The sequence below is a fragment of the Lissotriton vulgaris genome, chromosome 1_1 (genome assembly GCF_964263255.1).
Source record: "Lissotriton vulgaris chromosome 1_1, aLisVul1.2, whole genome shotgun sequence".
In the NCBI taxonomy this organism is placed as follows: domain Eukaryota; kingdom Metazoa; phylum Chordata; class Amphibia; order Caudata; family Salamandridae; genus Lissotriton; species Lissotriton vulgaris.
In genome coordinates this window covers 409,944,621-409,969,305 of record NC_141685.1, presented here as the reverse complement: position 1 = coordinate 409,969,305, position 24,685 = coordinate 409,944,621, and the positions used below count along the sequence as shown (strand labels likewise).

Genomic DNA, 24,685 nt, shown 5'->3' with positions numbered 1-24,685 from the left:
AGCTTCTAATTATTAGGCATAATATCTATGTCCTGATGATGATCCGCGTATTTCCATGCTGGATTGAAACGTCGTTGACACTTTGAAACACCTTATACCTTGTGTGCACTTAATTGTAAAGGTGTATTATGAGATTTATTGCCTTTTGACATTGCTTATTTACCAAGTACAACAAACCGTAAAGCTTTGCCTAAAGCCCCCAGTTTGTCCTCAACCCCTGCTTTGTATTGTTTTCCATGTGTTAAGTAGGGCACAGGCTTGTGCCCCACTTCTTGTAATGTTTTGTGAAAATGTTTTTTTCTATTTCCTTTTTTTTTAAAAATCTTTTTATTGGTATTTACAGAATTCATATAATGACAGACATATAAACTTGGTATTCTTAGGATGATCATCGCCTTGGGCCTTTGTTGCTAGATTGACTGTTCGACATTGTACGCCCTTAAGGACTGGCTCCCAAGTAACATTTAACACATCTTTTCGCCTTTGACGTGTTACTCGTTAGAACATAAAAACATAGAACACAAAACATACAGTGGTGGTGGTTGTTTGTGACAGAAAGCTACGACCAGATTAGAAGTTGGGTCAAGCTTTGTCTATGGAGGTTTGAAGGAGTCTATGAATTTATCTAGTTTAGACCACATATTTCTGTTGGGGTGTCTTCCTGGTGTCTTTCGGAGTGTGGTGTAGTCTGCTCCTCTGAGGAAGATCACCCAGTTCAGCCACCCTTTGAATGTGGCTTTGGCGGTGTTCTTCCAGTTCGTGAGTACTATCTTAGTTGCTGAAGTGAGGAGGAAGTCGAGGAGGTTTCTGTCCTCTGGATTTGCAATGTCTGGTGTGATGTGTGCTGTGACGATTGTGGCGAATGTTCACCTAAGGCTGCACTGCAGCCCATCATTCTGTTTGTGAAGTCTAGTACCTGCTTCCAGAATTCTTTGACTTTTGTGCAACTGAAGATGAGGTGTTCTAGGTCCCCCCTCTCTGTTCCACAGTTCCAGCAGGTGTTGTTGTCCTTTAGACCTATAGAGGCTAGGTGAGCCGGTGTCCAATAGGCTTGGTGGAGTAGCCAGAATTTGGTCTGTGCTAACACTGGGGATATCATATTTTTTGATGGGGATAACCACAGTGTTTGTAGTTCCTGTTCTGTAAGTTTAGTTTTTGTCTGGGATTCCCAGTAGGTCGTCTTATTGTCGTTAAGTTTGGATGTGACGGGATGGAGTAGTTTGTATAGGAATGAGACTTGGTGTCCTGTCTTGTTTATATTATCCATAAACTGGAAGATGGATGGAGTTTGTTTGTGTAGTTTTGCTTTAGTTAAGGCTGTTTTGATTGCTAAGAAATTGTAGAGTTCTATATCTGGAAGGTTGTGTGTTTTTTCCAGAATGTTAAAGGTGTATGGCTGTCCCTCAGTTTCCTTTTTTTTTTTTTTTACTTTTTTTATTGGATTTCCCCCCTTTTTGTAGCATGTACAGAGCACATAGACAGTAAAATTATACATAATACATATATAACACTAGTTATTACATAAAGGAAGATATCTACATGAAATTACATTCTTAAATTAAGTCCTACTGACTAGAAAACATAATCATACTATAATAAAACGCATAGGTACAGAAAGAACAGTCAAGAGAGAAAACAAGGAAAGCAAAAAAAAAAAGAAATATAAAAGAAAAACACCAAGCCAGTAAAGTGTCTATTAACTAACATTCCCTTCTTTCCATCGTGTAATCGGATCCCATATTTGTACGCCCAACATTCTTCCCTTCTTCCCCTTCCTAGCATATATAGCAGATTCTAACTTATAAATTGACAGTAATTTAGCTAACCACTGATGGTACGTCGAGGGGATCTAGCCATGCCGAGGCTATGCATAATCTCAAAACTGCCATTGCCAAAAATATAAAGCTTCCGCCCCGTATCTGCCCCTCCGCTTCGACTCCTAGTAGTATTATTGATGACGTTAATACAATTTCAATTCCTAATGCATTATTTAAAAAATTCTCTATCTTTCTTTGTTGACTCCAAATGAGGCATAATGCAAAAGTATGTTCTAGATCAGCCTCTGAATTATCACATCTAAAACATCTGGAACCTGACATCGCTCCCCATTGGGCAAGTTTGGCTTATGTGTAGTACAAATGATACAAGACTTTATAGTGTTGGGACTGTAATGAGGCTGAACACAACAGTTTCTGACCCATATCTAATGATAAAGAAAACTGGTCTTGGCCTATATCTAAATCGGTTTCCCATTTATCCGCCCATTTCTCCAAGTCATCTTTCTTCGAGTTTAACAGTTCTGTGTAAAATCTCTTAATTGTACAGTCTATACCTGCTTGTATAACCTCAATTATTGGGTTTTTCGCAAATCCCGCAGCACCACCCTTTTTTTATTAATAAAGCTTTTCTTTTGGAGATATTTAAAAAATTGTCTCGTCTCTAAGCCATAACTTGCCTGTAGCTCTGAAAATTGCATCATACCTTGTGGGCTTAAAATATTGCCCAGTTTCCAAATTCCTTGCCTCCCCCACTCATTAAAGACTGCATCAGAGAAAATCTCGCTAGGAAGAGTAGTTACCATCATTTCTTGTATAGGCATTGTACTTCCCTATACCGAACCTCTTGGCGAATGCTTTCCAAATGTTATATGCGGCTAGGATAGTCTTAAATCTTGTCCTTTTGAAATAGCATGCGTCGGTATTTCAAAGTAGATTTTCTGCCTCCAACCCCATAACTAATCCATAAATATCTAGTGTACCAAATTCATCCTGCCCTTCTGCCTCTGCACCTCCCAGCAAGCCCACCATATATTGTAATGCTGATGCCCAGTAATATAACTTTATATCTGGTAACGCCCATCCTCCCTTTTCTCGTGGAAGTGCCATATACCTGAGCGCTCTCCTTGTTTTCCCCTTGGCCCAGATGAACCGGTTAATCATATGTTCACAGATCTTAAACCACTTATTTTCAAAGAGTAGCGGAATAGCTCTAAATATGTCCCTCCGTTTCCAGTTGTGCTGGGAACTGAATTCCTCGCTCCTTCCAGGTGCTCATGTTTGGTGTATTCCGCTTGTATTTAATCTTGTGGTTGGACCAGAATCTCCCACTGCGAGTGTTTGATGCGGATTTCTAGGTTATGGTCTACCTTCAGTAGTGCTTGTTTCGTAAACTTTAGGATCAGATTGTTGTTGAGTGCTTGTTTGCTGGATGTTAGCAATGCGAGTGTCTCCGTGTTGTTTAGTAAGGCTTTCTCTATGGCCAGCCAAGTTGGCGTGTATTTTTGCATAGGGAGCAGCCAGTGCATCCCTTGTCTGGCTATGAATGCTAGTTGAAAAGTTTTTAGATCCGATAAGTTGAGCGCGCCCAATTTTTTCCCTAGTCTCAGCTTACGGAGTCCTATTCTAGCTTTTTTCCCTCTCCATATGAATTTGTTGATCAATAGGTCTATTCTCTTGTGGAAGTCTTCTGTCAGGTGCATGGGAAGCATGTCTGCCAGGTAGTTGATTATAGGAGTTACCATCATTTTGATGGTGTCAATTCTGCCCCACCATGTGATGAACTTGGGTGACCACGGGTCTAGTAGTTCTATTATCTTTCCCAGCGTGAGCTTCTCATTCAGTTCTAGGGTGTCTCTTAAGCTTCTTTTAAACTGGGTTCCCAGATATTTGACACTCTTTTGGTTGCCAGGCTAGGCCCTCGTTTCCTATTACTTCTCTGGTTGTGTGTATGTTGAGTGGCATGTATTCTGATTTGTCTTTGTTTGTAGCCTGAGTATTTGGCATATGTTTCGATGGTGTGCATGAGTTGTGTTGAATTGTGTTGGATTGCTTGTTAGTATGAGTAGATCGTCCGTGTAGGCGGCGATCTTGGCTGTTGTTATTAATTGTTATCCCAGTGATGTCTCCGTTCGCTATGGTGTCCCTGATCAGAGGTTCTTGAGCTAGTAGAAACAATAGCGGGCAACCATGTCTTGTTCCTCTCTCCAGTTCGAAGGAAGCCGATGAGCCACCATTTATGGTGATATTCGCGATCTGCTTTTTGTATAGCGCCATGACTTTCTTTGTGTACTCATCCCCTAAGTTATAAGTGCGTAAGCATTTCTCCAGGAAGTGCCAGGAAACCCTGTCAAATGCCTTTTCGGCGTCTTGTGTGATTGCGACGGCCTGGTGTGGTGAGTTTGAGGAGTGTTCTATGACTTAGCATAGGAGTCTTGTGTTGTCGTGCGACATGCGGGATTTCATGTAACCTACTTGCGTGTTAACAATCAGCTGGGGTAATAACTTATTTAGTCTTGTGGCCAGTACTTTTGCATATATCTTGCAGTCTAGATTAATTAGCGATATGTGGTGATAGTTTTTGGGCCATTGTGGGTCCTTCCCCTCTTTTGGGATAACAATTATGTTGGCTTGTGCCATTGTATCGGTTATTGTCCCTTCCCCTATGCATTGGTTGAAGGTTTTGGTCAGAACTGAGATGATAAGTCCTTTGAAATGTTTGTGGAAGGGTGCTGTGTAGCCGTCTGGTCCTGGTGCTTTGTTGTCTTTTAGTGAGTTTATGGCCATAGCTATCTCGGTCTCTTTGAAGTCTTGGCCTAGTGTTTTCGCATCTTCTTCCAATATCGTAGGTAGATTGAGTCTTTTTAGGTAGTCAGTGATGCCTGCTCTGTCAACAGTCTCATCCTTTGTGTATAGTTCCTTGTAGAACTCCCTGAAAGTTTGTAGAATTTCAGGGAGTGCCTGTCTGTAATTGCTGATGTGCAGTGTTGTCTCTGCTTGCATTTGAGGTTTGTCGCAAGTGTTTTCCCTGCCTTGTTTGCTTTGTACAGGTTGATCTGTTTGTACTTTTTTAAACACATTCCCGCCCTCTCGCTGAGGATTCTGTTAAATTCGTATTTCTTCCTTGTCAGTGCTAGGAGTTCTGAGCTTGTGGTGTTGTTGATGTGTTGGGTCTCTAGCTGTTTTATGGCCTTTTCTAATTCGTCTTGCTGTGATTTTGCCTCTCTGTCCCTCCTGGCTTTGATTTCTATCAGGCTCCCTCTGGTGGTTGCTTTCAGGGCCTCCCACAGGCAATTTGGCTTGGTATCTGGTGTGTCGTTCTCCTTAATATAGTTTTTGATGGCTCTCTCTATCATGTCTTTGTCCTCCGCCTTTGCGATCGTTATGTTGTTGAACCGCCATCTGCGAGTAATGTGGTCATTGTGCCTGCCTGTTAGGTTTAGACTGATGCAAGAGTGGTCTGAGACCGTTCTCGCTGCTATATCAGTGTGTTCTATCGGGTGCGTATGTGACTTTGAGATGATAATGTAGTCAATTCTACTGTATGTGTTGTATGTGTTGTGTGGGTTGGAGTAGAAAGTATAGCCCCTGGTGTCTGGGTACTGTAGTCTCCATGGGTCCTGAAGTTCAAATCTGTTGCAGATATTTTTCAGCGTGTTGTAGGAGGCACAGGGTCTCGTCTGGGAACTTAATTGTCTGTCTATGGTGTGGTCTAGTACTGGACTGGACTGAGGAGCCTCCATTGGCTGCCTGTCAGAGAGAGAGTTAACTTTAAATCCCTGTGCAACAGGCCTTTTGGAAAACAGGCCCAGTGATTAATCATTCTTTAATCACTCCATATCATCCGAGTAAACAGCTGCGCTCTTCTCACTCCTTTCTTGCTACAGTCCCTAAAATAAGGAAATCAAGAGCAGGAGGCCGGTTATTTTCCTATAACGTGGCCAAGATGTGGAATTCCCTGCCTCTTCATTTGAGGTCCAACCCTAATCTGTCTTCGTTTCGAAAACAGTTAAAAACTTTTTGGTTTAACAGATAGAATCTTGCTTCCCTCGACTTTGGATCCTCCTTGGCTAGCACCTTCTTTCCTTTTTAGCGCTTGGACGCCTCAGGGCAGCAATTCGCGCTTTACAAAACGCATTTTCATTTAATTTAATTTCTTTTCTAGTACTAAATTGAAATCCCCAGCTACTATGTTCAAGTTGTGTGTTTTGTTATTCTCCCAGAATGTTGTCATCTGTGTTTGGTGCGTAAATGTTAGTTACTGATATAGTTTCCTCTCCCCTTTTGAGTTGAGTGCACAGAAGCCTGCCTTCGTCATCATGTTCTACCCTTTCAATCGTTATTTTGGACTTGGAATTCACTATGGTAATTACTCCTCTCTTTTTCCCCACAGCTGGAGAGCATGCTAGCTGTCCTATCCATCTTGCTTTGATTTTGTTTGCGTCTTCTAATGATAGTTTGGTTTCCTGCAGGAGGATGATATCCCCTTTCGTTTTCGCTAGGTAGTCTAGTATCTTTTTCCTTTTTATTAGAGGGGTCAGGCCCTTGACGTTCAGGGATATGACCTTGAGGTCAGACTGCAGTATGTTTGTGCTACTCATTGTGATTGAGTGCTAATCGTTTTTTTCCATCTAGTGAGTACCGTATTAGCTGTGTTTGTGTGTCGGCTCTCCCTGAGCGAGCGGTTGGTGTGCTGCTTGATGGAACGTGCTTCCTGTCTAAGGATACATTTGGTTTCTGGACAAGACTTACTTGACGGACAGGACGGACAGGACGGACAGGACGGACAGGACGGACAGGACGGACAGGACGGAATAGACCCCCCCTTTCCTCTTACCCTTCTGCCTCCCACCCCTCCCTCCCCCCTTACTGCCATGTCGTACTGAAAGCGTGCAACAGCAAGGTCCTCTGCTCCCCAACCCCAGGGACGTAGTATAGTCATTGCTGCTGCAAACATCTTTTGGTTACAAATACCCCACATACTACTCCCAACTTGAAGTTACATGGATATAGTTGGGCAAGGTCCCCCCTTAGTCTCGTTTTTAAAAGGATATCAAAGTTCTGGATAGAACGTCGCTTTCTGCACAGGGTCTTGTGCTTGCTCTTGTTGTTGATTCGGTCCTCGAAATCTCTATTGTTCCTTTGCTTGTTCTTCAAGTTGAGGGAGTCTTGTGAGGACAATAGATGAGGTAGGTATTTTGCTTTAAATGAGGTAGATATGTTGCATGTTGGGCTCCATTTCATATTCCTTCCTTTATTTTGTGCCACTCTTGCTTTGTCCTTCCTGCGAGGCTATTCAGCTTCTTTGTCTTGTGATGCTCTCCTTTTCGATGTTGTGGTCGCCAGTTCCATCTCTTGTGGTTCGGTTGTTGAGAGGTATCGAGCTAGCTCTGTAGGGTCATCGAAGATTATGGTTGTTCCTTTGTTGTTTACTCTGAACTTTGCTGGGCCAACAAATGAGAAAACTATGTTTTTCTTCCTTAGTTCGTCACTTTGCCTCGGGTAGCATTTTCTGACGTCTACTGTGCTTTTCGAGTAATCCTGAGTGAGGATGATCTTATTGCCGTCCCATCGTAGGTTCTGGTTTTTCCTAGCGACTCCGAATATGGCTTCTGTTTGATGTGATCGCAGGGGTTTGCAAATAATTGGTCTTGGTGTTTGTCTGTTGCCTTGTTTGTATGCAGGTACTCTATAGGCTTTGTCGAGCTCGAAAGAGTTGTCGAATTTCTTATTTGTTATTTTTGGGATGAGGTCTTGAAGCATGGCTTCGCAGGAACCAGCGTTATCTTTTTCTCCTTCTGGTATGCCAAGAATTCTTATATTCCCTTTTCTCTGTCGGTCTTCAAACTCTGCTGCTTGTCTTTGTAGGTCTGTTGTTGCTTTGGCAATACTCCCCATTTCTTTGCTCGCTAGCTGCGATTTGTCCTCTGTCGCTCACTCTCTGCTCTACTGTCGATAATCTGTTAGCTGTGTGGATGTCAGCTCTACATGCCGCTAGCTCAAGTTGTATGGCATCAGTAGTTTTTTCGTGGATTTTGCCAGGTCGTGGACTTCGGTTAGGATTTTTGAGTATGCTGTCTAGCGTGCTGCTTATATCCGCTTTCTGTTTGAAGGGAGACTCTGGTGCGCCCTCGGCTTTTGTTTTTTTTTGGTTGTTGCGCCACTTTCCCGTCGCTTCCTGCCATTATGCTCAGACCTCTTTTGCTTTGCAGGAGCTCGAATCTCCTTGCGTTGCTCTGTGTTGGCGGTAGGGTTGTTTTATTTTTCTGAATGTTTGTGCTGCCTTAGTTTGGTGTTAGGTATGTTCTTGAGCTTCCGCTCTTCTGCTGCTTACTGTCTCTGATGTGCCTCTGGGTGCTTTGTATTCGTTGTCTTTCGTTTGTCTTTTCTCTGTTTTGTTTACCCTGCGGTTCTTTGCAGTTATTAAGAAGTTATTTTGCAATATGTTGTTAGTTTGGCACCTATGGCTTTATGCCTTTTCCTTCGTTGTTTCTATACCTTGTAGTGTTTTTACTTGTCTCTAGACGAGCTCTGACGGCTATTCTTTGCTGTCCTCTTCTGTATTTGGGCAGGTTTGTTTGCTTTGGGCTTCGTTTTTCTCCTCTCTTTCTTTAAACCTCTAAGATGGCTGCCACTCGGTTGCGGTTTCGATTTCGTTTAAGGCCAGGTATGTCTGGTGCGGCAGAACGGCTTTGCTGCCTCCCCCTCTGGAGCTGTGTCTATATTAATTGTTCTAATATTCTCCCTTCTCCAGGGGCCACTGTTGTTTAAAAGAGTAAGTAAGAGATCCAGCTACTGTGTGACTGACGGAGAACCTAATATGATATTGTGCAAGTAATAACTCCAGTATTTTTACATAAACCTATGATTTCCAACCCCTGTTGTTGAGTGTCACCCAGAAAATTACATTACAGGTCTACAATTGAACAGCTTTCATCTGTGACCTCAGCTCCTTTCTATTAGACATGATGAATGGCAGGGTTTGGTTCCAATTGTTATGTTGGTTTTCCTTTCCACTTTTTTTTTTTTGAATCTGACAAATTTTATTGAAATTTTCATAGAAATAAACCATATATAACATAATAAAGCGTAATATAATAAAAGATTAATGGTAATTCAAAAAAGACGTGTACTGTGAGTTCTATTGATATTCAAAGAGAGAAATAGAGAATAAACGGTGGGGTTTGAGAAAAAAGAATATACTTATTGATGTAAAAGCATGCATTGATCGCTGTGTAACAGTCCTGGTGAACGGTAGCAAGGTGTAGGAGTTCAACGACTATAAGAGAACAGATGATAGAGCTAGATCGCCCCTGAAGGGGGGGTATGCTTATTGCATATGTTGCTTAACATAATTGCTCGGGCACAAAGGGGCACAGAAGAGGTTTGCTGTACAAGTATTGTCTAAGACCATGTGCTTCAAACAGTTTTTTTATTGCAGTCTGAAATGGTCTCCCGAAGGGGAGTTTAAGGGGGCGAGAAGGAGTGTATGATGTATGTTCAAGTTAGTTTAGTGGGAACAAAGTAAAAGCCTGTTTATAGTAGTCTATATTGTGGTTTCCAGGTGTTGTAAGGCAATGTTATTGGCTCCGCTAATATGATTGATCCAGTTCATTCATGATTTAAAGGAGGTGGAGGCAGTCTTTATCCAATTTGAAATAATATATTTGCAAGATGCTGTTAAAAAATGTCTAACAGGAGTGAATCCGATTGGGATTGTGAGCGAGTATCCATGGAACCCATTTAGATTGACTGGAACTCGTGTTTGATCTGAAAAACAAAAAGCGAGGAGAGGACCCAAACACTCAAAAACCCAAAACTAAATTACCGCAGTACAAGTAAAGAATAAGTGTGTTAAATCTCCAGTGTCATTACAGTTCCAGCATGATGGATCCTCTCTGAGGCCCATCTTATCAAAGCGAGAGGGGGTCCTAAATATAATATGAAGCAGCCAAAACTTGGTCTGGGAGAGGGCAGGAATGATTTTATGGGAGACTACCAATTTCCAAATCATTTCCAATGTTCGTGGGGGAATGAGGAGTCAGGATCTGACTTCTTGAGTATGAATCGGTGTAAGTTTGAAGAGTTCGGCTGTAGTAGGTTATAATACCATGAGATCTGATGGCCGTGCTTATTGCAAACACAAGCAGATGATGGACAAAGCGCTAAAACTTTTCAGACTCAGCCCCAGCCACAGATCTGGGTTGAATCCATCATCAGTTGTTAGCTCACTTCACCACCTCAGTTCAGACCCAGCTATATGCAAATCAGTCTTGACCCTGTGCCTCATGGGAACAGTCCAGCCTGGACTGCAAAGCCAGGCCTTACCTGAACTGGAAACAAGCATCCTGGGAACGGTCTCTGGGTAACACCCTTCATCAGCCAGGCTAACTGAGTTTTTAATTGATACCTCTAGTCTCAGTAATGCCTGTTTAGTTGCCTGGCAAATTTGTCTTGCTGGAAGAGGTTTTTTTTACACACTGTGGAAAGTAACATAATAGGGTGATTGGGCTTCCAATAGAGTTTCTTCAACCAGCAGCCAGGTATGCATGTACCTCTGTGAAGGAGGAACAACATAAACCCTTGTTTGGCCAAAAAAGCTGTTTGGTATAATAGAAAATTTGTGAGGTTTACTCCACCTAGGGAAGTAGGCAATTTTTCGATTGATATTCTTGGGTGTTTGTTTTGCCAAATGAGGGTATTTAGAAGTTTGTGGTGAAAGTAATCCGATAGAGAGAGAGGGAGCCTAGCTATAAGGTAATTTACAATCAGTGTAGCTATCATTTTAAAGTTTTAGATACATCCCCACCATATGAGGAATTTAGGGTTCCAGGATGAAAGAAGGTTTTGTGTTTTTTGCAGAGTTACTTTCTCCTTGTGTAGTCTGGTACCAACTGACTCTGTTCCAAATTTCGTACCTAGGTATTTTTAGGCATCCAGTCTGCCATGCTAGCCCACAGTTGGGGCTAGCATGGCAGACTGGATGCCAAGAGGTCTTTGGAGCATATATTATTTAATTCTTTAACAGCAGATTTATCCCTATTAAGGCTGTATCCCGCAACTCTGGCATAGTCCTCAATAGTATTCATGAGTGCTTCAATAGATGGTCGAGCGTTGTCAGTCACTACCAAATTATCATCTGTGTATGCTGTCACCTGCACTGTTGTATTTTTGAGATTGACCCTGAGATGGACTTGTTACAGTGGATGTTCTAGAGGAGTGGTTCTAATGTAAGAATGAACAGGGAGGGGGAAAGAGGGCACCCCTGTCTGGTTCCCTTCTGCAGTTTAAAGTATGTTAAGAGAAGGCCCACTGTTCTCACTCTGCGTTTGGGTTACTACAGAAGGCCATGGCCATTTGTTTTGTAACAACACTTTTTATTATGTCAATTGTCAAATACAATGCAGAGGTCTCTGACCCAGAGAAATACTGCTGCATAGTACACAAGAAATATTGCATTGACTTTTAACATGTGCTTTACTCAAAGACCTGAAACAAAATCCCCACCCCCTGCACTGTCTATGCACCACAACATGAATAACACCAATTCGCCCGCACATAATTAACATCCTCTGCAGAACCCAAAAGGTCCGGGCCACAACTCCTGCCCAATTTCGCCCTCAACAGCCACATCCCTCACGGCATGGGGCTCCCGGCGCCCACCTCTTCCAGATCTTAAAATGCTTCAATGGACACCCTCGTGCCTGAAATATAGGGACCTCCACACCCATATTAAAATCCAAACCATTTTTCCATGCCGGAAGCAGAGGTGGGGCCCCTGCCTTCCACTTCTGAGCAATGTCTCGTTTAGCCAGCGTAAAACCCAGGAGCATCAGATGACGCTTATAAATATTTCCCCCCACCCCTCCATTATATGTAATAGTACCAATTTTGGGGAGTAAGGGAGCTCCCATCCCAGGACCTCAGCACGGCAGGCCAACACCCAAGCCCGAACCTTTTGGGCCCCGCACATTGCCAAATTGTATGACGTAGAGTAACATCCGCCGAGCCAAAACTCTATCAAACCCGCCTTCTACAGCCTAACACGTGTATAATATACACAGTGAAGATAAATAAATTGGATCAACCGAAGGTGCATGGCTATCGCTGCTTCTCTAAGGGACGCAAGTGCCTCCATCCAGTCCTCCTCATCCAGGGGGCGAGGTCTTCCTCCCGCCTCTCCCTAAGTTTATCTAACGTAGTGGGGCAATTTGTCACCAAGGTTTAATATATCTTGGAGATTTTATGGTCTTGGAGGTCACCCATAAATACTTTAGCTTCAACAGGATTGAACTCTGGAAGAGACTCCAATTCCGCTTTGCTGGGAAGTATAGCATATCTACACTGCAAGTATTTGAAAAATGTGTTTTCGGCATCTGATTGTCATGCTGGAGATCCTGGAAAGATTTTGAAACCGTGCCTTGCATAACTTTCCCTAAGGTAGAGATCCCAATATTATCCTTGTCTCTGAAACCCTCCAAGCCTGCAAGTTGTGGCAATCTACCATTGGACCAAAGGGGAGTCTCCCTCGTCAGCTTGCCCCACCACCCCATCTTGCACAGGGCCTGCCTTCACACCTGGAAAACTACTCTTGTAGGGGACACAAGTCTTTTGGATAGAAGCAGAGTATAAGACCGTGTGTAAAGAATAGGAACCCATCCAGCGCCGCTTCACTGCACATGCCGGATCAGAGCGATCCTCAGACCACCATTCGTTCAGTATCAGGAGTTGCGAGGCCACGTAATAGGACTGGAAATCCGAGGCGGCCAGCCCACCACAGTACGTGGCCTGAAACCACATCTGTAACGCGACCCTGGATGCCCTCCCTGCCCAAAGAAACTGACTGAGTTAACCTGGCGGAACCAAGAGGGCCTAACGGTAAATGGATGATTCTGTAGCTTATAGAGCAATCACGGAAACAAGATGGCCGACTGGCCTGGAAGAGAAAGGGGCATATGAGACCAAGTTTTCAATTCGTCACGCACCCGCCCCTACACCGATGCAACATTCCGGTTCCAGGACTCCCCGATGAATTGGACAGAAACCCCCCCCAGATATTTCATGCCGACTGCGGTAACCTGTACCACAGAGGCTCAGGTACCCAATTCAATCTGGCTCTCCAGTGGCCACAACACACTTGCTAGCGTTCAGGAAGAGACCAAGGTCTCCCCAAATATCTCCATAATACGCCACAATCTGGGGCCCTTCCTATTAAAGTTGGTCAAAAAGAAGAGAACATCATCCGCCTAGAGCGCGTAACAGTCCGATCGCCCCTTTGCCCATTTGCCCTCCACTTGTGCCTCGATCCACACCCACGCCGCCAAGGGCTCCATCGCGAGGGCGAAAAGAAATGGTGACAGCAGGCATCTGTCGGGTGCCCCGTCTGATAGGAAAAGTGACCTCGAAGCCGTGATTTGAGTATAAAGAAGTTTTAAGTAGGCGAAGAAACGTGGACCCAAATTCAAATTATCCAAAAGTGCACATAGATACGTCCAACTAAGGTAATCAAAAACCCTGTCCATATCCGCCAAGAGCAGAGCCGCTGGCACATCCAGCCTCCGTATCATGTCTACAGCAATAAGCGCCTGCCGGATATTGTGCTGTGTCGCCCGCTGAGGCATAAAGCCCGCTTGGTCCGGATGGACCAGGGAGGTGATATGGGGGTAAAGGCGAATGGCCAAGGCCTTGGCCAAAACCTTGACATCAATATTTAGCAGCGAGATAGGAGGGTATGAAGAGTGATGGTCCGAAAGAAGTCCTGACTTTTGGAACACAACCACCTCTGCGTGTCTCCAGTTGTGCAGAAGGCACCCAATCTCACGTGCTTCCTCTACCACCCAAAGGCGATGGGGTCCCAATTGAAAAAAATCTCTTGAAAAACTCACAGGGGAATCCGCTGGGCCCTGGAGCATTTCCAGAATTAATTTCACCTAATGCCGTGCCTAATTCCTCCACCGTGAGTGGGATATCCAATTCCGCCCAAGCCTCATCTGAGAGAGACTGGGGCGGGAGATCCAAAATAAAACTGCAAACCACATTGTGTGACAAGGACTCCCGTGGGGAGTACAAATCAGCATAGTGCGTGAAACTCGCCGCCATAGCCGAGGGATCCCCCAATGCCCTCCTGGGCGACCCCAAGTTCCCAGGCAGAACCAGGGAACCTGCCGCCCCCTAGCAGCGACGATGGAGCAATTTACTGGACTTATCGCCTCATTGATAGATCCTACTACGGGACGAGCCTCATCCATCAATAAATCTGCGTGCATTTGTCTCGCCACTAGCAGTTGACGACACGCCAGGGCCTCCCATCCACCCCACCGGCACGCTTTAATTCCAACAAGTGGGCCTCCGAGCGCACCAAGGACTCCTCCTTAGTCCGCCGCGCCGCGGAGCAATAAGATATGTCCACTCCCCGCATAGACTTCATCGCTTCCCAAAGTGGTGCTGCGGTTGCCACCGATCACACATTAAGATCTAAATATTGATCAATTGGTGGCCCCCCTCCTCCGGGACCTTTTTAATTCCTTTGACCAACTGGGCACGATTCCCGCAGATCTACTAGAGGCATCTATCTCTGTCATACCGAAACCCGGTAGGGATAAAACCCGCTGCGGCTCCTACCGGCCGATCTCATTATTGAATATTGACTTTAAACTCTATACAGGTATCCTGGCGAATCGGCTTGCGCCGTACATGCAACAACTCGTTGAACCAGACCAGGCCGGGTTCATACCTCAGCGACAAACTAGAGACAATACCAGGAGAGTATCGCATGTCATTGATGCAGGGTCGCGAACATGGCCAGACTGCATGCTTCTTACCATTGACGCGGAGAAAGCATTCGATAGGGTGCACTGGCCCTATCCTAAAGCAAGTTCTGCGTCTCTTTGGTCTCTCGGACACACTCTGCACCCGCATCCTGACCTGCTATAGGTAAACCAATGTTACGGTGCGCGTTAATGGTCACACTTCCCCCAGAGTCCCGATTGGCAGAGGGACCAGACAGGGATGTCCCCTTCCCCCAATCCTGTTTGCCCTCTACATGGAACCACTGGCACAGAGAATTAGGCAACACGCTCTCATTAAAGGCATTAAATTCGGAGGTGACACTCATAAGATCAGCCTCTACGCCGATGACATCCTGCTGTCCGTCATCGATCCGGTCCCCTCACTACGTGCGCTCTTCGTGGAACTGCATAGCGTTGCGCTCGCCTCGGGGTTCAAAGTAAATGAGGATAAATCGATCGCCCTCACATCTCGCTGTCGCCCGAGACCGTGTCTGATATACGGGAAGAACACGATATACAATGTTCGGACACCACGGTCCCCTACCTGGGAGTCCAATTGGATCCCACCATCCCTACCACGGTAGAAGCGAACTACACTAGACTCCGCACACAGCTGTGGGAGGAGCTGCGGAGATGGAGACTCAATTCGCTCTCTTGGCTTGGGAGAATAGCAGCCACCAAAATGACGCTACTACCACAGATCCTCTACCTATTCCAGACCCTCCCAGTGCGTCCACCTCAAGGCTGGATCCAGCAGATGTAGTCTGAGCTGGCACCCTACATTGGGCAAGGCCGCTGCCCGCGATTCAAACAAGACATCGCAATCCTCCCGCCTGCACATGGAGGGGTGGGGAGTCCCAGACCTCTAACTCTATTTCTACGCGGCACAGCTGCGGAGCCTAGTGGAATGGTACCAGCTGGAATCGAGCAAGTCCTGGCTGTTCCAGGACCAGGCAGTGGCCGGTATGCCCCTGCAGGGAATCCCATTTCTTCCACGGCGACACAGGCCACCTAATCTTTATGCATCCCAGATCACCAGCACAGTCATGGAGGTGTGGGACCGGGTAGCTACCAAGCATGAACTGACGTCCTTTCCCTCCCCCCTGACACCTCTATTCGCCAATCCCGACTTCACCCCAGGTCTTGACCCGAAAGCTTTTGTAAACTGGCGACGCACTCCCTGCAAGGCACTAGGGCATCTTTCGACCTGGAAGGCATCCTTTCTTTCCAGCAACTGAAGGAAGCCTACACTATCACAGAGGGGGATAGGTTAGCATACCTGCAGGTGCGACACTGGGCCTTTCACCCCGACATTAAACCAGGAGCCCACCGCCGCCTCACCCCCTATGAAAAATGGCTGGTTACCCGCACCTCTGAGACGAAATTAATCTCTGACCTATATCAACATCTTCTTACGAACACCCACACATACAACGCAGGAAGATGTTGGTGGGAGCGGGAACTAGGTAGGGTCCTCACACACAAGGAGTGGAGCGGGATCTACCACAGGGCACGACATTCCGCATACCACTCTGGTCTCACTGAAACCCTCACCAAGGTAGCTACATATTGGGATCATACTCCTGAGCGCCTGCACCAGGCGGTCCCTCATGTCAGCGACCGCTGTTGGAGAGGGTGTGGGGAATTGGGCACGTTGGAACACCTACTCTGGAGCTGTAAACGCATACGGGAATACTGGGACACGATCATAGACGAGGTGGACTCTCACCTGGATACCCAACTGCCCTGATTCCCCGCCTACATACTGCTGGGACTGCCCAACTCCCCTGATGTACCCACTGAAATCCCGCAGGGGCCGGCTCATCACCATTGCTCTCGGGGCAGCTACCCAAAACATTTTGGCACACTGGAGAACACCACACAGTCCCCCGCACACGAGCTGGCTACACAGGTTGTGGATGGTGCTTGGGATGGAAAAGTTGTCTCTAGTACAGGCCGGGAGGGGGGAGGAATTTTCGGAGCTGTGGCGCCCCTTCCTGACACTACTCACAGGGAAATTTTGCGAGTTTAGCTGCCCCAGATACCTACGTCCCCTAAGACTGGCAGTCGCACCACTACCAGACCCACAACCATCAAAGAAGGCACGGACACGCAGGCCCAAATGAATGTCCTTTTGCCTCCTCAAGCAGATTGTTACGAAGCTGACTTTTTCTTTGGTGGACAGAGGGGGGTGGAAGGGGGGAGGGAGTTGTTAAGTTTCAAGGCATTTCAAATGCTTTGTCACTACACAGGCCCGGTGGGCATTACGTTTGCTTTTCGATAGCGCATGGACCCTGAGGAAGCCACGAATGTCTGACATCGCAAAGTCTTCTTGTTTTGTTCTTTGTGAAAATTCAATAAAAAATTTAAACCATAAATGTTGATCAATTGCCTGTCCCAAATGATCCCTATACTGGTCGTATTGAAGATGCCAGGGGAAAAGACGCCAACGAAATGTAGCATGAGCGTGACCCGGGAATGATCCGATAGACCCCTAGGAAGGATCTTGCGTCCGTTACTCTCCCAGCCACCGCAGCCGGCACAAAGATATAGTCCAATCGTGAAAACTATTCATGTATAGCAGAGAAATATATATAACCATGCTCCCCCGCATGCTGCCGTCGCCAGGAGTCCACCTAGACCCGATGCCACGAATGATAATTTAGTTGTGGCCCGCAGCTGGTCTCTCCCCCTAACCCCCCCCCCCCCCCCCCCATTTCCCCCCCATCGCCACCTATCTAGAGCCCCATCCATAACATCATTCCAGTCACCACCCACAGCTGTCACTCCATCCGGAACATCCGCCCACAAAGTCATAGTACGTTCAGCCAATGTCCAGGACAAAGGGGGAGGGGCACAGACACTACCCAGCACCCCCTGTTCCTCATAAATAAATCCTTGGCTAAAGACGTACCTCACCTGAGTATCTGCCCACGTCCTGGAGTGGACATATGAGACCCTGCGGAGGATGAGTAGAGCCACCCTACGGAAAAAACCTGAGAATACCCATATCTCCGTAGGCAAAGGGCCTTGAGCCCCAATAAAAGTCTCTCCTGCAACATCAGAACATCAGCCCGGTAACGCTTGGCCTGGTGAAGGATAGCCCCCCTTTTTACCTTATCTAGTGCCCCCTGACATTCCAAATCCCAAACCTAAGAGCCCCGGCAGTGGGCTACCTAGACTAACTGGAGCGGACATCCAGAGAAACAATTAACACAATGAGCAGGACCTGTGGTGATATGTAAAGACACAGCGGCACATAGCAGCAATATGACACTACAGTGAAAGCAAAACATTCCCTCAAAATGTAACAAGTGAAACAAAAAAAACCCTGATAAACTATTAGAAGACTTACTAATCATGAACAAAGACATCCCCACCAACCCCAACATCCCACCCCAGTACCTCAAAACCACTGAAGTATCTGTCACGGTGAAGGCGGCATGGTGACCCCAACGGGAGCCCCCGGCCCACCTCTGCCAATGGATCCCCGGACGCCCCCTCCTTGAAACCCGGGCTGTCGCCTGGACCGCTAAGGCCAGCAGCGGGTGATAGCCAGATCATATGCTTCGACAGGCTAAACAGATATGTACGTATGTTTTTCTGCCAGGAGAGTCCCGAACAAGTCACGTGGCGGGCTTCCCCCATTGGGGCACCGAGGCCGATCTACTGGCATCACTATAGGACTTCGAGCGACGTCTGGATCTTGAGCGCCTGTTGCCTTTGATTTTAGGTTTAGGTGGCTTGCAGGCGGATTCACTCATTAAAGAGTCGGACTCCACCCTGTGCACCCTCCTGTTCCGCCGCCAAGGCTGCGGGACCCGTGAAGTAGTCCATAGTGCTCTGCTTATCCCTCTTCATGATATAGCCGGGGCTCCAACACCGGGTGGAACCTCCACACAGTATGCCCAGCACAAACGAGGAAGAGTCTGCAACAAGTGCACCCCTAAGTGGGAGGGACACGGCACCACCACCTAGGAATAGCCCCCCAGTTTGCTAGCTGGGCCACTCTGACCGGACCCCACAGGATGTCGCAGGAGCCCCCACGCACTCATTCCAATTGCAGCCCGAACTGGACGCCGGCTCTTAAAGTGGAGGGGAAAGCACGCATGTGGGTAAACAGGCCACGGCCCCACCGGAGACGGCTCCGCCACACCAAGCCGAGTGGGCCACAATACAACACTCAAAGTCACTTACGCACCTTTGCGGGGAGGATACAGCACAGAGCTGGGACCTTCACTAGCTGTCCCTGATGTGGTACCTTATTATTCAAAATGATTGTAAAGTTTTAGAAGTGTATGATCAATGGACTTAAAAATGTTTGCTGATAAACCGCGGATGGACTTGTTTGCTTTAAGTGATTAATCACTATCGTCAGGGGCCAGTTGTGAAAGATTACTTTTATCCAAGTATGATCTGCATGACTCTGTAGAGATTGGAGAGTCGACACTGTATAATGACTCGTATAGTTTATTTTATTCATATTTTTGTTCATTAATAGGGTGTCAAGATTCGACATGTGGAGGGCTTCAAGATCTTTTATCTCGTCTTCTAGAAAGCTTATTGTTATGGGTTTTATTTAATTTAGCCTGAACATCTACTAATGATCCTAATAATCCTCTAATGGTAGATGCATCCCAGAAGGAATTGATCTGAATATCGCAGGAGGAGAGTTTTCTTTGATATAATTAAGGATTGCTTTTCCAATGTGCAATTTGTCATCTGTCGTCTTCTTCTTTGATGGAATCATCATTGCAACGCCATATGTGGTCAGATATTAGATGTGGTAGGATATCAGATTGATCAATAATGTGGGTGTGAGCACTGGAGAGGAGTAATCCAATCTTGAGTAAGAAGAATGTGGGAGGAGAAAAATATGTAATCCCTGATATTGGGGTGTTGTAGTCTCCAACAATGTTTTAGATGGAATCTAGGGTAGAGATTAAGGCTTTGTGTGACTTTGAAGGGTGGAAAGAAGATTTGGATTGTCCGTCTGAAGTTAAGTCAAGGGGAAGATTGAAATCACCTAATACTATCATAAGTCCCTTGCTTGAAATGCTATTAAGGATATTGGTCAAGGAATCCCAAAATTCTGGAGAATCTGAGTTCGGGCCATAGATGTTGAGGAGGTGAATGTATTTCTTATTCTGGTTGAATTTTGTGAATACTATTCTACCAGCGTCGTCAGTTGATTGGGATACTAGAGTCCGGTTCGAGCTCTTTGAAGCAATCTTTGATTCCATTTTGTTTTTTAACTATACTAAGTGAGAATATAACTTCAGTAGTCCTCTTGTTGTTGAGCGAGTTAGACTCCCTTCTGCTTAAAAAGGTAGTTTTCAATCTTTTTTGCGCTCGACTGGGTGCTTGAAACACTTGACGTTCAGGATATGGTTTTTGTCAATAGTAACCATTGTACATTCAACAATTGGTGAAGGTCAACATGCTATGGGCCATACGAAGTGAGATAAAGTAATATTTTGTCAGCATACATTTTTCATGACCTGAGTCGAGCCAAATGGGAACACAGAACTTTAAGTAAGAACGTAAGCTGTGAGTGTGTGAGGAAGTACTCTAGAGACTGTTATTGCGTTACTGAGTGAGCAGTGTTATTGGGGTTACAGCGTGTAGATCTACCGTTGTAGGCACTAGGAAAATACTTTTATAAACAAACCAGCGTTAACAGCTGATATCATATACAAGTGAAAAACAGTGGTAAAGGAATTAAGAGCGTATCTGCTAGGAGAAATGTTACAGAGATTCAGAGACATTAGGGAGTACTGTCCTCCATGTGGTAAAAGTCATATTTTACTTTTATTGGATCCCAGGGACTGGGTTTCCATGGAGTGGTCCTCCCATATAGCCAAGAAGTTAGAGAGGTATTGTGCTTCTGTGAAGAGGTGATGTCTGCCTTCGAGTTTTACCCTATGTCTTGCAGGGCCAGCGAAGGGGATTTGGATATTCACTCTTTTTTTAATTAAGGGCACAGGGCTGGGAACCCCTATCTTGTTTCTAACAGTGCTTAAAGTAATCTTGGGAGATGTATAATTTGTCCATTCCAGGTAATGTGGTTATTTTTTACGCATGTAATTATCAGCTCCATGTGTTGGAAAGGGAGCGGTTTACTATCAGGTTGATGGTTTGTTCTGTGATATGAAGAAGGAACACAGTGTGCGTGTTCAAGTTCGAAGTCAGTGGCGAAGGTAATTGCAGTGATCTGAGGAAGCCATTTCACTAGGAACACAATACAAGAGGGCTCTGACTCCTCTGAACCCTCTTGGACCCCAAAAATGTGCAGATTGTCACTTCGGTTTGTCTTCTAAATCCGCCATTCTTTGTATAAGATTTTGTGGATGATCTGAGCGATTTTAATTCTTTTTCGTTTTTGGTGGATGGGTCCTCCACGACGCTGGATGTGTTGCTACTCTTCTTTATGTGGTATGTTGCGGATATTCGCCCTTATGGAGCTTAGTTCCAATTGCATTGTATCTGTGTTGGTTTTAGTATACTTGGCTAGATCATGAACCGCCACTAGCTGCTTCAGGCTAATTTTGGTGGTTGCTTTGATGTCCTATTTCCCTTCATTGGTGAAACTGGGACTGGGTGGTCCACCTTGGAGTGCTTAGTATGTGTTTTGGAGTCTTTACCCGCCATGTTTTGGGGCGTTTGGTGCTGGTGAGAGAGATGTTGAAGCTTTCAACTGGTGTAGAGTCACCAAACACAGGAGAATGTTTTTTTTATCTTGACAGTGTTTTAAGAGTAACACACCTGTCATGAGATGTATTAGTTTCCTCACCTCCCTGTTCTTATAATGTAAGCAGAGATGCTTCTGGGTCAGATCCTAGGGCACAACCATTACAGTATAGCTCCTAGATCAGAGCATTGCATGTCTCTGCGGGTAAAAGGCAGGTCCTTCAGAACATGGAAATGTGATTCTCTGGATAGAGCACTAACTAGTGCCTATATATTTCAACACAGATCATGAGTCATGGTGAGTTCTGTTTGTGACTTGTAGATTTGATTTGGGCATGAGGGGACCACCAGAGAACCCTAGTGGATGAGGACAGCACCCGCTTGTAGATCAGTGCTGCCTTGGTGTTTTATTCAGTACCATCTTAGGATCAGGCAACCTATGTATTAAAGTATCATTTGAAATGAGGATCTAGTTTCTGGTCCCAATGTGTTAAACAGCCTGCAGGGTGGCTGCTATCCATTTGTGGCTGGATGAAACACGCCCTTTTAAAGGCACTGTGAATTCAGACCGGCAGATTTGGTGTCTAAAGACGCCATTTTGAGGTCAGGCAAGTTGCAATATGAAACACACTTTAATTTTAACCAGGTGGTCTTGCTTTGCAGACATTAATTTGGACTGCATTGGGACACTAACTCTGGGTTGTATTCTGTAGCAGTCAGCAGCTTATTGCGCAGTAGCGATTTTCTGAGGTAGCACGCACCGGTGAAGATGGGGTCCTTGGGTTGTAATCATTAAATTGAGCTGTAGGTGGAGCTCTCACGCTGGGTTTTGTTATTGTGATAGCCAACGACTTATTGCTTGTTTGTGATTTCATAGGCTGTATGCTCCATGAGTTGTGAAGGAGACTCGGATATCAGGGCGCTATCTTAGAGTCAGGCCTAGCGGTGTGGCAGTGAATCAGATATGCCCGGAGTCATAGCGTGCACGTCATTGTAAGAGTTGGAGAGGTGCAGAGCTCAGCGCCAGGGAGGTTGTGTCCTAAAGGGGGAGCCAAAGCCAATCTGCCTTATGCAGAGCGTGCCCGTAGCTCAAGCCCCGAGATCTGCTGTTACTGCAGCAGTAGCCATTTTGTGGAGTGTCTCTTGTGGCTTGTAGTGCTGTCAGGAACTTGTAATTTATTGGCTCTCCCAGTGTAGCTGCCAGCAAATTGTCTGGTTCTACTGCATGCTCTGGATATTCTGATTAATAGTGATGGCTCCGGGAGTTAGATTGGTGCAGAGATATGCCTGTAAATCCGGTCGTAAGGTCTGCAGGGGTGGCAGGTTTACACTGCCATTGTCTCACTGTCCAAGCCATGCCCCCCCCCCCCCCTTCTCTCTTTCTTTACCCAAAATACCATTCACACTGACATTTTAATACCATGACATGTCTTTCATATCTTATTTGAATCGTTCTTGAAATGAGACAGGCGTTGGTGTCCAAACCTTAATCTTCCTAAAATGAAGCACATATTTAAGGACAATTAGAGGTTGTCAATTGTGAGGACCATACACTCATCGTTTTGCTTGTGTTGCTGTACCATTTTACAGCTTTACTGCTTTCACATTCCCAAGTCTTTACATTTCCATGTAGTTAGATTTTTGCTAGATTGCCCGTAAGCTCAGATGTATAATGTTCTCTGAATGTACACATAATAAATTGATGACAGAAGGTAAGCAAAATTGGGAGGGAGGGGATTTTCTTTGTATGTTTGAATAGATTTGCCCCTTTCATTCATGACCTCTAGCTTCGTTTAATTTACTGCTGATGTCTAAGCGTTTGGTTTCTGACCATTATTGACACTAGTTATGTTTCTCTAACACTGTGATGCCCAATGAACAAGGGCATCAACATGTTTTAAAGCGTTATCAAATAATGAAGTGCTGAGTGTTCACTAAACATGAAAAAAACATAAAAAGCTATGTAAACTTAATAAATCAATGCAAAGAATTCAGCGACATATATTTAGATGTTTGCTAACCGCCTACCAATTTGTTGCACAAACTTTACATCAGCTACTATATTGTATAACTTAAAACACTGTATTCCCCTAAGGACATCCAATGAATATGTGAAGGATTAAGTTAATGATTTACCATTTGTCTTATGTTAAATGTTGTTTAGCTTCTTATTTTGCATCCTCTTGCAGTACTTGGAGGCACATTTAAAATTTCTGGCATTTTTTCTGCAAGAAGCTACTTTATACTTGGGGTGGAGTCGTGCCAAAGAAATTTGGGAGTGCCTTGTGACCGGAATGGATGTCTGTGAATTAGACAGAGAGGTAAGAATTAGCAAAATAATTATATTTTTTAGGTGATCAACTGTTGTGTTATAGTCCTCCCTCAAAATTGTACGTTGCAATATTTTAAGTGTAAGAATCTGGAATGCTGCAATAGCACAAGTGTCTCACAATAGTATGTTTCAGGTATATAATCCAAAATGGAGCAGTATTCGAGCTTGAAAAATGCTATTGCGAAAACTAGCTACTCAGTACTGTATTTCACTAAGTTATACTAGCTAAGGATCTCTCATAGGTTCTTGGAGTACATATCTCGTAATGGTGACCATTCTGAAAGTGGGTGCTAAATGCAGTTTCATAAGGATGCAGTTAATTTGATGGGGAAGGCTAGAACGCTCAATGCTTATGGTTCAACAGATGGGCTGTAATCTTCCCTCTAGTGTGTCTCATTTATTTATTAAGAAATGTCATGAACTGCTACTTTTCTCCTTTCGGTTCAGGTTCAGGTTTTAATGTCTTTATTTCGATAAATGAAATCATAAAAGACAACTTTTACAGAAATTTTTTTTTACAACAATGTCATTATCACTTCATAGTGCTTGACAGAGGAGTATAAACAAATTATACAGACTATAATAAGGTGGGAGGTTAAAGTCAAAAAAGGATAGTTGAATATCCATGTTTGAAGTTTGTTGATCTCATCCTCTCAACTATGTTTAGTTCATTTAAAGTCTAATTTGTTCAGTATTCCAAGGTTTCCCGGCCTGTACTGATAGCTTATCATAGTCCATTGAACCCCCAGTGATCTTGGTTTAATCCTTGTGTAGGATCTTTAGTTGATATGATAGGCAGGCATTAAGAAAGATCCTTTGGTTGGAGCCTTTGGCGATTCCAGTTCCATGCCCAGCTTCTTTCCGTGCTACAACTAGCACAATCTTAACTAAAGTGTACTTCCTTTAAAGTGCAACTTGCAGCAATTTCACTGCTCAAGTGCCAAACCATTTTTATTGTCATTAAGGTTGGTCTAGGGGGTTTATCGATGGACTCAAGCCTTCCTACCTGTGAAAAGACTCACAGTGCAGTCAGAACTAAAAATCACAATTAATAAAAAAAAACTGCTTCAGTCCATAAATAGATGGACTTTAAATGAATT

The 24,685-nt window shown here is 44.9% G+C and overlaps 1 protein-coding gene across 3 annotated transcripts in view; it reads left to right on the top strand.

Moving 5' to 3' along the window:
* Positions 1-24,685, top strand: part of USP24 (ubiquitin specific peptidase 24) — a 1,909,144-nt gene that overhangs the window by 335,247 nt on the left and 1,549,212 nt on the right. For all 3 annotated transcript variants that reach the window (XM_086952711.1, XM_086952716.1, XM_086952707.1), the window contains exon 18: positions 23,443-23,574. In XM_086952711.1, coding sequence (XP_086808837.1) covers positions 23,443-23,574 — 132 coding nt within the window. The remainder of the gene's footprint in view (positions 1-23,442; positions 23,575-24,685) is intronic.